Source organism: Cricetulus griseus, chromosome 2 (genome assembly GCF_003668045.3).
Source record: "Cricetulus griseus strain 17A/GY chromosome 2, alternate assembly CriGri-PICRH-1.0, whole genome shotgun sequence".
In the NCBI taxonomy this organism is placed as follows: domain Eukaryota; kingdom Metazoa; phylum Chordata; class Mammalia; order Rodentia; family Cricetidae; genus Cricetulus; species Cricetulus griseus.
In genome coordinates, this window is record NC_048595.1 from 454,652,476 (window position 1) to 454,664,948 (window position 12,473).

Genomic DNA, 12,473 nt, shown 5'->3' on the forward strand with positions numbered 1-12,473 from the left:
TGTGACCTCTATACGTGTGTACATGTGTGCAATGAGTGTGTGGAGGCCACAGATAGGCAATGGGTGCCTTCCTTCTATGACTTTACATCTCATTTTTTGAGACAGGGCCTCTCAACACCACCACCAGTGCACCAATAACAACAACCACCAACCACCACCAGTGCACCAACAACAACCACCAACCACCACCAGAGTAACAGGCACACGCAGCCATGCCTGGCTTTTATGAGGGTGCTGGGGATCTGAACCCAGGTCCTCATGCTTGTGTAGCAAGAACTCTATTCACTGATCTGTCTCCCTAGCCTCCACCTTAGTGTGTGTGTGTGTGTGTGTGTGTGTGTGTGTCCTGTGTGTAAATGTGCATGCATGTGTGTAATGTGTATGTGTGTGTAATATGTGTATGTGTGGGTGCATGTGTGTGTCTGTGCGTGGTGTGTGTGTGTAATGTGTATGTCTGTGTAATGTGTGTGTGTGTGGGTGTGTAATGTGTGTGTAATGTGTGTATGTGTGGGTGCATGTGTGTGTCTGTGTGTGGTGTGTGTGTGTAATGTGTATGTGTGTCTAATATGTGTATGTGTGGGTGCATGTGTGTGTGTGTGTGTGTGTGTGTGTCTGTGTGTGTCAAAATATGGCCTCAGTTGTCATCCTTGGGAGGCCAACCATCTCATTTGAGATAGGATCTTTTACAGTCCAGTAGACCCCTAATTAGGCTACACTGGCTCCTGATCTCCAGTGATCTACCTGTATCTACCTCTCCAGCCCAGACTGCAAGTGCACGCCCCCACACCTGCATGGTTCTGGGAATGGATCCCCAGTCTTCACATCTGCAAGTTAGGTGCTTTACCACCTCAGCCATCACCCCCAGTTCCGCTTGCAACTGACACAGAATCTCAGCGAGCAGCTCTCAAACTCAGAATTTCTAAGAGTTCCCTATGGCGTCTTATGTTCATGACATTTCTAAGCCACCAAAGAAAGCTTGTCCAATTCCCTTTTTATCTTTGCAGTATCTGATTGTCTCACTTCTTCACCAGGCCTAGAAGGTCTGCAGAATCCTCCTGGGCTCTCTTGACTCCACAAAAGGAAGATTCCTTTCCTATCTAGAGCCCAGCCCTCCTGCCTGCCTGGAGCCAGGGGTGCCTAGAATGAGCCCGAGCCACATGGTGTGTGCTCTGCACACATGTCAGCCTCTCCTGCCGTCTTCATTAGCTTCCTCTCCACATTTATGATGTTATGGCTCCACAGGCATCGGCCACCCCAGGCTTCACATGTCCAGGGACACTTTAGGTTCTCATTTTCTTTCAATATTGGCATGTGCTTTAAATGTCTCCAATTTTTCAATCCTTTGCAGTCAGCAGATGCTCAGGTGGGGGTGGGGGCGGAGGAAGCAGTCAGGCTTCTGGGATCTGGGCCAGAGCTCTTATCCAAGGTCAGCGCTGGAGGTCAGGGCAGGACCAGGAAGGAAGGGAAGTGATGCCCAGTGACAGATCCCAGGGGTATCTTCCCACTGCCACTCAGACCAACTGCCTCAGGCTGAGAGATGCTGCCTCTTGTAGCTTCTTCATCATCGGAGCCACCGTCCTCTCAGCAAAGGGAGGGTTTTCTAAACTACTTTATTCTTTGGCAATTTCATGCATGTATGGAATAAATTCTGATCACAGGCACTGCTCCACCCTGACTTGTCTCCCACACCCCTCCCTCTACCAGACCCTTTCCAACTTTAACTTCATTTTGTTTTTCTTTGTGACTCCCTGGACTTAAATAGACTCAGTTATATGGGAATGGTGTGAGGATAGCCAAGGGATCTGATTGTGAGCAAAATCACTAGAAGACAATAAATACTTCCTCTCCCCTAGCATTGCTCCCAATGCCTTTACCACCCCGGGGGTGGGGGCAGGGACCCATGTGTCTCTCCCCAATCCATGACCAAATGTTTACTGGCTCAGTTCTCCACCAGCAACTGTGGCTGCCATGAGTTCATGAGTGCTACCTGTTAACAGTCAGGCATCTGCACTGGCCTGTCCCTGGGGTTCTGACAGGACATGCCCTCAGCTGCAGCCACTAAGAGCACCACCCGTGCACATTCACTATGCTCCCTTTTAAAAGGGCCCTGTCCACCTCCCATCTCTCTCTCTCTCCTGCTTCTCCTGTCCCCAGAGGTCGGTCTCCCCTCCCCCCTCCCCCCTTTTCCCATCCACTTCCCCCCAATAAAAAACATCCCTCCACCCGAGCTCTGTCACTTGGCATCTTTCTCTCAAGTGCCACTTTTTGAAATTACAACACTACCACTCTGCCATAGCCAGAACACTGATGTTTTTGTTGCGGTTCTGGTCCTCTAACAATCCTCCCTCCCCTCTGTAGAGGGGAGGGGTTTTATGGTTTTCCAGACATGTTGGGAAAACCTCGAAGTAAGATGGGGTGGGGTGGGGGCTAGAAATCCTGAATTACTTGGGCCTTTCACCCTGAGGAGCAGGGCAGGCCTTTAACATGGGCTGAGCACCCTAACCCAGACATCCAGAAACGGAGAGGCCAGGGGCTATTTTGAACACCAGCTTGACAAGTAGAAAATTCAATACCACAAAACTTGATGCACACACAAAAAAAAGCATTCACGGTGTTGTATGAAATGAGTCTCTGGCAGTGCTTGTAAGGCATATGCATTTAGAGTTAGGCTCCATCCCTAAGACAGCTCTTTATGTATATAAAAATAATTGTGAAATCAGAACTCCAAGCACCCTGGGCTGGGGTTCTGGATGAGGGCTATGGAGCCTCTGGCATCTTCTGAGCCACACATGCACATGAAGCCCGATGACTGAGGAACAGGTGTCTCTTCGTCCGTGCCCTCTGCTCTCCACGCCTCACTTGGGCTCTGCCAGATCGGAGGGCGGAATCCACTGCATCCCAGCACACAGTGAAAACATGCTGTGCTCAGCTCTTCTCGAGGGCTAACAAGCTTATGCCACCAGTGTCTGTTAGGTGAGATCATTTGATCATTTATACACACATGCGGCGACAGAGTGACAGAGACACACACGGAGAAACTGTCCTTTTGCAACCCCCAAGGAAACATCGAGTTTTCTGGGAATTACGGAAGAGCAAAGCACTTTGGGATTAGAGTAAAATGAGGTCAGGCTTGGAATAAGGTCTGGGACCTGGAGATTTGGCTCACTCCCTAGAAGTGTCATGCCAGCAAGCAGACTCTGGAGCAGCCAGACTGGCTGATGAACTGCTCGATTCTCCTGCCACAGAGAGCTCCCCCACAAGCAGATGCCCACTAGGTTCACAGGCCCTGTCATTTGCCAGACTATTTCTGTCTCAGGGAGACACATGGACTCTGGACAAAGACCAATGCAGCAGGCTTCCCCTTTCTTCTTTTAGAGTTGTTTTTCTTAGTAGTGGTGGAGTGTACATGCTTGTGTATGTACGCATGCAAGCATGTGTGTGCGAGCATGTATGTGCAAGCATGTGCGCATTCGACTGTGTGTGTGTGTGTGTGTGTGTGTGTGTGTGTATCTGAGAATAAAACTCTGGGCCCAAATAAGCAATGTTCTACCAATCAACAAGGCCAGCCTCTAAGTGCCAGCTTTTAATAGCATTATCTTGTATTTCTTTTGTGCCCTGTGTGTGTTGGGATGGTCAAATCAGGCATTTCACTCGGTATGCTGACAAAGTGTCAGTCAGAACTCTCTTCAGAGCTTTCTCTGGATATACAAATGATGCATAACATGCAAATGAATATATTTATCTATACTCTAATCTTTTTTCCATCTAAATCAATGTTATTTACTCAATTTTTATTGACATAATGGTAGATTCACACAGTTATAAGAAATAACATCCTAAGGGAGTGAGGGATGTCTCAGTCAGTAAAGAATTTGCTGCACAGGCATGAAGGCCAGAGTTTGAATCCCTACACCTATGGAAAAGAAAAGAAAAGATGGGTGCAGCAGTGTGCACCTCAGAGCCCAGCACTGGGAAGGCAGAGAGAAGAAGGCCTGAGCCCAGTCAAACTGGTGAGAGATGGTTAGGGAACATTATTTTCAGGTGTGTGACTTTTGTTTATGCTGCATTTGTTTAACTCTGTGAAGCTGTGATTCTTTGCCTGTCTAAAACACCTGGTGGTCCTAATAAAGATCTGAATGACCAATAGTGAGGCAGGAGCAAGGACAGGCAGGGCTGGCAAGCAGACAGCATAAATAGAAGGATAACCAAGAAGGAAGGAGCCAGAGAGCAAGGAGAGGAGGGATATCAGGGGCTAGCCACCCAGGCATCCAGCTACACAGCAGTCCACGGAGTGATAGTAAGATCTACAGAAGAGAAAGATAAAAGCCCAGAGGAAAAAGGTAGGCAGGATAATTTAAGAAAAGCTGGCAAGAAACAAGCTAAGGCCGGGCATTCATAACTAAGAATAAGCCTCCAAGTGGCGGGCTCAAAGAGCAAAACATCACAACAACAAGAGATCTTGTGTCAAAAATTAAGTTAGGGAAACACTGAAGAAGACACTTAACCTGATGTCTGGCCTTCACACAGAGCACCACCACCACCGCCGCCGCCACCGCCACCACTGCCACCATCACCACCTTAAGAAGGCAGTCATAGTGGAATTCTGTAGTCCTAGCAGTCAGTAGATTGAGACAGAAGGATTACAAGTTCAAGGCCATCCTGAGCTACTTAGTGAAATTCTGTCAATGGTGAGAGGGTGGGCAGGCAGCAAGATGGCTTTGCTGCGGAACCTGGTGACCTGAGCTCCATCTCCAGAGATGACAGGGTCAAACTGCCTTCTGACCTCCATGCCCACATTGTAAATAAAGTGAGGGTGGAAAACAAGCAGAAGAAATGATACTTAGAGTCCAGTGTGGTGGTGCACACCTGTAGTCTCAGCATTCAGGAGACAGAGCAGGGAGATGAACCCAAAGCCATCCTCATCTATATAGGGAGTTGAAGGCCATCCTAGGCTACAAAGACCCTGTCTCAAATAAACAATGCGCCCAAGATAATTTGGTCACATTTTGCAAACTCTCTCATAATATTGCAAATAAGATTTAACACTGATATGTTCTTAAGTTGGACTTCCCAAGTCTATTTAGTCTCCTGTTTGTATATGTACCCATTTCCTCCAAATTGAAACATTTCATCTTGAAAGGAGGCTCTTCTAAGACTTACAAAGTAGACAACTCACAAGTCTCAGGAAGTCCCTGAAACTAACCAGACACACGAGGCCTGTCCTTACCCAGGTTATATAATCAGTAGGGACTTCAGAGGAGACTCAAAGCAGCTAAGCTTCCTGGACAGGACCATTCAACCTAACCCTCCTACTCTTGGGTTCCGGCTCTCATGAATCATCACCAGTGCTTGCGTGGGCTTTCACTGTCTTGGGTCATCCCTCCTCCTATAAGTAACCCCTCATTACTGTATCAGAGATGGTGGCGACACTCCAAGTGAGGCCTCATGAGAGACAGTAGGTCATTACATGCCTCAAAAGAGCATTATAAAACTTGGTTCTGCTTTATTCCCAACCATGAGGTGAGTGTGTGGCTGCCACACATTCCCATTATAAAGCACCAACATAGGCCCAAAGCAAAGGGGCCAACCAATCACAGACAGAAACTCCACCGGTGTGAGTTAAAAACCAACCTTTTTGCCTGGCGCATGCCTTTAATCCCAGCACTCGGGAGGCAGAGGCAGGCAGACCTCTGTGAGTTCAAGGCCAACCTGGTCTCCAGAGCGAGTGCCAGGATAGGCTCCAAAGCTACACAGAGAAACCTTGTCTCAGAAAAACAAAACAAAACTTTTTTCCCTATAAATTGTCCTCTGAGCAGTGTCCTCGGAGTGACTGCATTACAGTCTGTTTAGCCAGTCACTTGCTCAAGGGCATCTAGGCTCCTTACAGTTTGGAGATGTTACTGGAAAAGTCTATGAATATTCATGAAGAGGTTGCTGTGAACCTAAGTGTCACCTCTCTGTGATAGACGCCCGGGAATGAGGCTGCTTGGTTAGATGGGAATTGCAGGTCTGGTTTTGCAGGAGACGGCTGAAGTGCCTCACTAACCGAGCTTTCCACTCACACCAGCTGGGCGTCAATGACCTGCCTTGCTTTAGTTTCACCAGCTTTTTATTAACTACTCTTATTATTTGTGTGTGTGATGGTCCCTGAGTGCACAGTGTTTGTGGAGGTCAGAGAACAACTTTGAGAGTTGGTTATCTCCTTCCGCCAGGGCTTCCTGGAACAGAACTAGGAAGTTCAGGCTTGCACTGCCATCTTGCCGGCCCCTCACCAGCAACACCGCGCAGTGGCTGTTTTCCGCTTAGCCATTTTGACAGATCAATAATGATGCTGAACATCTATCTCTTTGTGCCTTTGTTCCCCAATACTTCATATTCTGTAGCCCACTTTCAGTTTGGAGCTCTGTTCTTCTCACCTTAAGTTCTGAGAGATCTCTACAGCCCACATACTAAAGTTAGTTTCCCGTTGCTGTGACTCTTACCAGAGGAACAACTTAAGTCGGGTAAGGTTCGTCTTTGCTCACAGTTTCAGTCTCAGTGCCTCCCAGAGGAGGTGAAGGAAGCAGGGAGGGAGGCAGACAGCAGGACAGAGGAAGAGAGGGCGAGACAGGGAGGGAGGGAGAGACAGAGCAAAGGGAGGGGGAGGCACGGAGGGAGAATGTTGAGACTGCCTCCTTCTGCCTGAGCTCCCCCTAGGCACCCAGCCTGATGGGTGTCCCTGCCCACATTCAGAGCGCGTCTTCCTGTTTGGTCGTCCCCTGGAAACACTCAGACTCATTCAGAAGTGTGCTCTATGGCTGCCTAGGGACTCCAGGACTGCAGTTTCAGGCGCAAGTGGCCACCGCAGCTTTGTATAGGAGGCTGGGGACCCAAATTTAGGTCCTCATGCTTGCATCTCCCCAGCCTCAGAATTTGCTTGTTTATGTTTGCCAAAAATCCTTGCTAAGGTATCAACAGGGATTTCACTTAAACTTAGAAATTGCTTTCAGAAAACAGATACCTTTAATACGCAGAGATACCAATGGATGAACACAGCTACGTATCCATTTTTTTCAAGTCTTTGTTTTTTTTCATGAGCATTTTGTAATTTTCAGCACACAGATCCTGTACATTGCTAATATTTCATCGCCCCCTTCCCTGAGCAATTGTAAAAGGTGCTGTGTTTTTAATTTCAGTTTCTGCATATTCAGTATTAGTAAACAGAAATGTAATTGAGTTTTCTGTGTCTTGTACCTTACAACCTTGCTGAATCTATTAATTAGAGTTAAGAATTTCTCGGTGTGCTCTGTAAATTTTTTCCTTGTAGATAATGACATCATAAATATAAGGCAACATTAAAAAATTTCTAGAAATTTTATGCTGTGATCATAAACGAAACACTAATATCAACTATCACAAAAGGATGCAATTCTAAAAATGAACACAATTGTAAAAATTTAATTCTGGCTAAGGCAGTGTTATTTTCAAAAGGCTGGTAACCCCCCCCCCCTTTCCTTCTTCAAAGGAAAGAGGCAAATATAAAGACAGGTGTTCCAGCCAGGTCCGGTGGTGCAGACCTGTAATCTCAGCTACTCAGGAAGGCGAGCCAGGCAAGCAACAGCGCAAGGCCGGCCTGAGCTAATGTAGGGTCAACTTAGTGAGGCTCATGGTTTCTTCAGCCATTCTGTGGTAGAGCACCAGCCTATCATGCACATACTCTAAACTCAATCTCTACTTCCACAAAAAATAATAATAATAAATTAAAATAAGAGGCGTTTAAAAAATCTTGGTGGGAGGACTGAAGACAGCGGGATGGGTAAGTACTCACCATGCAAGTGTAAAGAATTAAACATGGATGCCTAGCATACATACAAGTGTCATGGCATGGCAGCCCATCTGTGAAGATTTGTCTCTGGGGCAGTCTGTCTAGCTATACTAGCTGAACTGGTGCGCTGGGTTCAGCAAACACCCTGCCAAGAAGAAACCTGACATCAACTTCTGACCGCCACGTGCACTTTGCACACATGTAAACATGCATATGTACACCACAGACACAAACATGAGGCTTCCAGGGAACATTCTCTAGAATACAGCATGGCTAAGCCATAAAACAACCCTCAAGAAACTCCTCCAGAGGTGGTGAGACAGCTTAGTATGTAAAGATGCTTGCTGCCAAACCTGAAGACCCAAGTTCAATCCACAGGACCTACACATAGAAGAACCAACCCCCAAAAGTTGTCTCTGACCTCTACAAGCATGCCATAGTGGACACACACATAGATACATAGATACATAGATACATAGATAGATAGATAGACATTCATTTCTCACTGACCTATTCAGAAGTTTGAATAAGAACTACAAAAACAGGTCATTTCCTCTGTTGCATAATCAAAACAGTGCCCTCTCGGATGACAGTGTGAACAACAAAAGACTCCAGGCTTTGAACACCTGTGGGATCTTAGTGAGCTTGGCTCAGGCCTCACTGATGCCAAACTGACAACGCAAAGCAAGTTGAGCATAAAGGCTGGCAGGCTGCCAGGGATGGAGGGCCTGATGGTATCCCTGGAGGTGGTAGCTGGGTGATGTTGGATCATCATCCCTTGGAGATAGAAGGGTTGTGAGTGAATTTATAATCAGGAGTGGGTGGGTTTTAGCTAAGTCATCTTAGCTGGACGTGTACTGTGTGATGCACACAGCAGGAGGTCTACAGAGAGCATCAATTAAGTCCACCTTGGGAATGAGAGGCAGCCATCCTGCTTTAGCTGGAGATAGTGCTGATCTGAGACTGTCTCTCATCAAGAACCCCCATCCTCCCTGCCTCGTATTAGCCACAAGGTCCTTGTCTGATGTGGGGAATTGAAATACAGAGACTACCAGACCAGGGTTTCTCCACAGCTCAACTGGAACACCTCAAATCCCAGAGCTAAAGGAAGGTCTGTTTTGATCATGTGGCTATCAATACCTTCTTACCTCCCTTTTTTCTAAAATTAATGTTTAGGTTTCAGTGTAGCAAACAATCCTATCCCATTCAACTAGAAATCAATTTCCTCTTAAATTTTAGTCCATTGGTGTGCACAGACACACACACACACACACACACACACACACACACACACACACACACACACTTGCATCTCCCCACCCCTGTCAAGAGAGAAAGAGGGTGACTTTTCTTTGTCAAGGTCCCCTTGACCACAATGAGGTGTCAAATGAAAACACCTCTTTTGCCAAGGCTGACTCTGCCCACCAACCACCCAACACAGGAAACACGAGCCAAAAAGTTGTTTCAGGATTACAATAAAGAAGTGTATCTGAGCTAAGTCTGGGGAGTTTAAACACTTGTCCAACCCCCCAGAAAAATAAGCGATTAAGTGGTGTTCATGGATATTATAAACCTACCTGATGCAATGTGATACAACGCGTTTGCAAACACAAAGAAACAGAGTAATTTGCCAAATGCCACTGTGAAGACTTTTGCAAGATCCATTTTCAATGCTTACTTAATTTTGGTTTAGTCATATTTAGATATCAAAACTAGGAGTGTGGTGCAGCTGTCTTTATTAAAACCCACAATGGGAATTCCTGAGAATTCAGAGCCAAAGGAATGGAGACAAAACAAGTTTACAATACTATACTTCCCCCATCAGTGGTTTTGTTTCCCAGGGCATCAGTCACCCACAGTCGAGTCCAAATATATCCGTGGAAAATTCCAGAAATAAATCATTATACTTTAAGCAGCTTTTATTTTTATTTATTTATATTATTACAAACTGTTCTGTTTTATTAGTTGCTGTTCCAAATCATTACTACTATGCCTGATATATAAAATAAATTTCATCACAGATTTGTATATAGAGAAACCGTAACATAGATGGGGTGTGGTGTAATCTATGGTCTCTGATGTCCACTGTAGTCTTGGAATCGATCTGTCATGAGAAAGGACGACCTATGCATAACCTTCTGAAGTAGCATTCATTTCATCAGCAGCTAGCTTACCCGGCTAGATAGTGTCATGATGTCTCTAACGCACTCTCTACAGTCTGAATCGCCATGCGAGTGTGTTCTTCCAGGCTCATAAGCTAGAAGCACCGTGGAAGAATGGGCGGTGCTTAGGCCATGGTGAGGACAACCCTCAGAAGGGATCAGTGCAATTCTCATGAGATTCTACGTGGGACAGGTTGTTGTAAACAGACAAATTGCTGCTTGAATCTCACTGGGCCCCTACCCGACCAAGTGATGATTCTACATATGGCCTCCATTCTCTTCCTATTTTTCTTATTTTGTTTGTTTGTTTGTTTGTTTTTTCGAGACAGGGTTTCTCTGTATAGCTTTGGAGCCTATCCTGGCACTCGCTCTAGAGACCAGGCTGGCCTCGAACTCACAGAGATCCGCCTGCCTCTGCCTCTCGAGTGTTGGGATTAAAGGTGTGCGCCACCAACGCCCGGCTCTCTTCCTATTTTTCTACCATGTTGTACATAATATAGTCACCAGTGTGCCATTGTTGAAACTCTAGGCAAAGCACAAGGAACTTCTTATCTTTATAAAAGCCCAGCCTTGGGTATTTTGATCTAACAATCAGAAAAAGGACTAAGACATAAGGTCAAGAAGTTCCATAAACCGGGGCTGGAGAGATGGCTCAGAGGTTAAGAGCACTGACTGCTCCTCCAGAGGTCCTAAGTTCAATTCCCAGCCACCACATGGTGGCTCATAACCATCTGTTATGAGATCTGGTGCCCTTTTCTGGTGTGCAGATATACATGGAAACAGAATGTTGTATACATAAATAAATAAATAAATAAAATCTTTAAAAGAAAAAAATAAGTTCCATAAGTCATTGCCACATGGGGTGCTGCCACAAAAATATGTATCCTATTCAGATATTAAATCAAAATAGTAGCATTATATAGTCTGGACTACATCCTTAGGTTGAAATCTAAAACAAACATGTTATAGAAAATATCAAGACTTCCAATCATTTGCATATGAAAGTGTTACTAAAATTATATTAGTTGTAATGATAAGAAGAAAAAAAAGGTAACAGAACACTGTAGTCCAACAATAGAGTTATTGATATGGCTGTGTTATGCATAGGCCATGTGAGTTAATATTCACCATCATAGGTGCCATCAAGTTTCTATCATTCTCCTATAATTCCACTCTGGCTGAATAATATCATACTGACTATCACAAGTGAGGGGTCATCAGTCAAATCATTACACAGAGAGCATAAACAAGGAAAGACACAATCCCATTTTAGAGACTTTTGGGGACAGGACATGTGAAGCACGCACACACACACACACACACACACACACACACACACACACACACATTTGAAACACATCTTACCTAATATCTGAGAGGTCACATTTATTCCCAGCAATTGCCATCACAATGTTTTCTGGGCCGTGCTCTTTCAGCTCCTTAACCCATTTTTTCAAGGTATGAAATGAATCCTAACAAAAAACAAGATGAGTCACTGAAAAGACTTGCCAATACATTTCAAACAAGTAGACCCATGGCCCCTATGTAATTCAATGGGGGGTAAATGTTTGTAAGGAGCACTCAGTTAACGTTAGCTAACTTCCACTCAGCCTATAGCAGAAGCCTCTTTCAAAGCTAAAAATTGAAGAAGTTAAAAAAAAATCACATTATTGGGTTTTTTCAGTAGGTACCATTGACAACAGCCTTGACACTGTGGGAACCAGGATACCAGGTTCAAGTGAATGCTTGCTTCAAGACAGAAACGGATTTGTTCAGGTCCTCCTCCAGGGAGGAGGCCAAAGTGGACAGCACACGCAGGTGGAAGTGGTCAGGATACAACAGCAATGGATCAGCTAATGGTCAGCATTCCGGAGGGACTGGGGGCAGGAGGGACGCCCCCAATCAAAGCACTTATCTGCTATGAATATAACTCAAAATACACTGCCTGAGATACATTCAGTGGATGCCAGGAAACAATGTATGTGTCTCTGTCCCATGAGCGCCCAGGGTGCAGTTTAAGCAAACAATTAGACAGAGTAAGATATTAACAGTAACAAACTAGAATAATCATAATAATGTAATACATTATTTAAAATGTATGTGTTGTTTCTGGAGTTTTCCACTTAATAGTTTTAGACCATAACTAGGACTGCAGAAAATGAAACCACAGATAAATGGTGAAAATGGCAGACAAGCACAATTCATTCACTTTTATAAACATGCATTTTATCTCTGATCTTTGGTGCAACTGAAGCAGTAACAGAAAATTACCTAAAATGATAAAACCTGCAGAACTTAAAAGATTCTCTCGGAACGTGCTCACAGACATGAGCTTGCCTCCATGAAAGCTCAGTTTTAGGGAGCAGAGAGAATACTCAACAGCTAAAAGCAATTGTTACACTTTCCAGAGGACCAGGGTTTGGTTCCCAGCACCCACATGGTGGCTCCCAACCATCTGTAATTCCAGTTCCAAAGGATCCAATGCTCTCTTCTGACCTCTGTGAGAA

At 45.2% G+C, this 12,473-nt stretch overlaps 1 protein-coding gene across 4 annotated transcripts in view; it reads right to left on the reverse strand.

Moving 5' to 3' along the window:
• The window catches only part of Rab31 (RAB31, member RAS oncogene family), a 117,855-nt gene that overhangs the window by 32,865 nt on the left and 72,517 nt on the right, over window positions 1-12,473 (reverse strand). For 3 of the 4 annotated variants that reach the window (XM_027397761.2, XM_027397763.2, XM_027397765.2), the window contains exon 5: window positions 11,332-11,438. In XM_027397761.2, the coding sequence (XP_027253562.1) occupies window positions 11,332-11,438 (107 nt within the window). Of the gene's footprint in view, window positions 1-9,705; window positions 9,909-11,331; window positions 11,439-12,473 lie in introns of those variants that run through there. The other variant, XM_027397764.2, reaches the window with a different exon arrangement.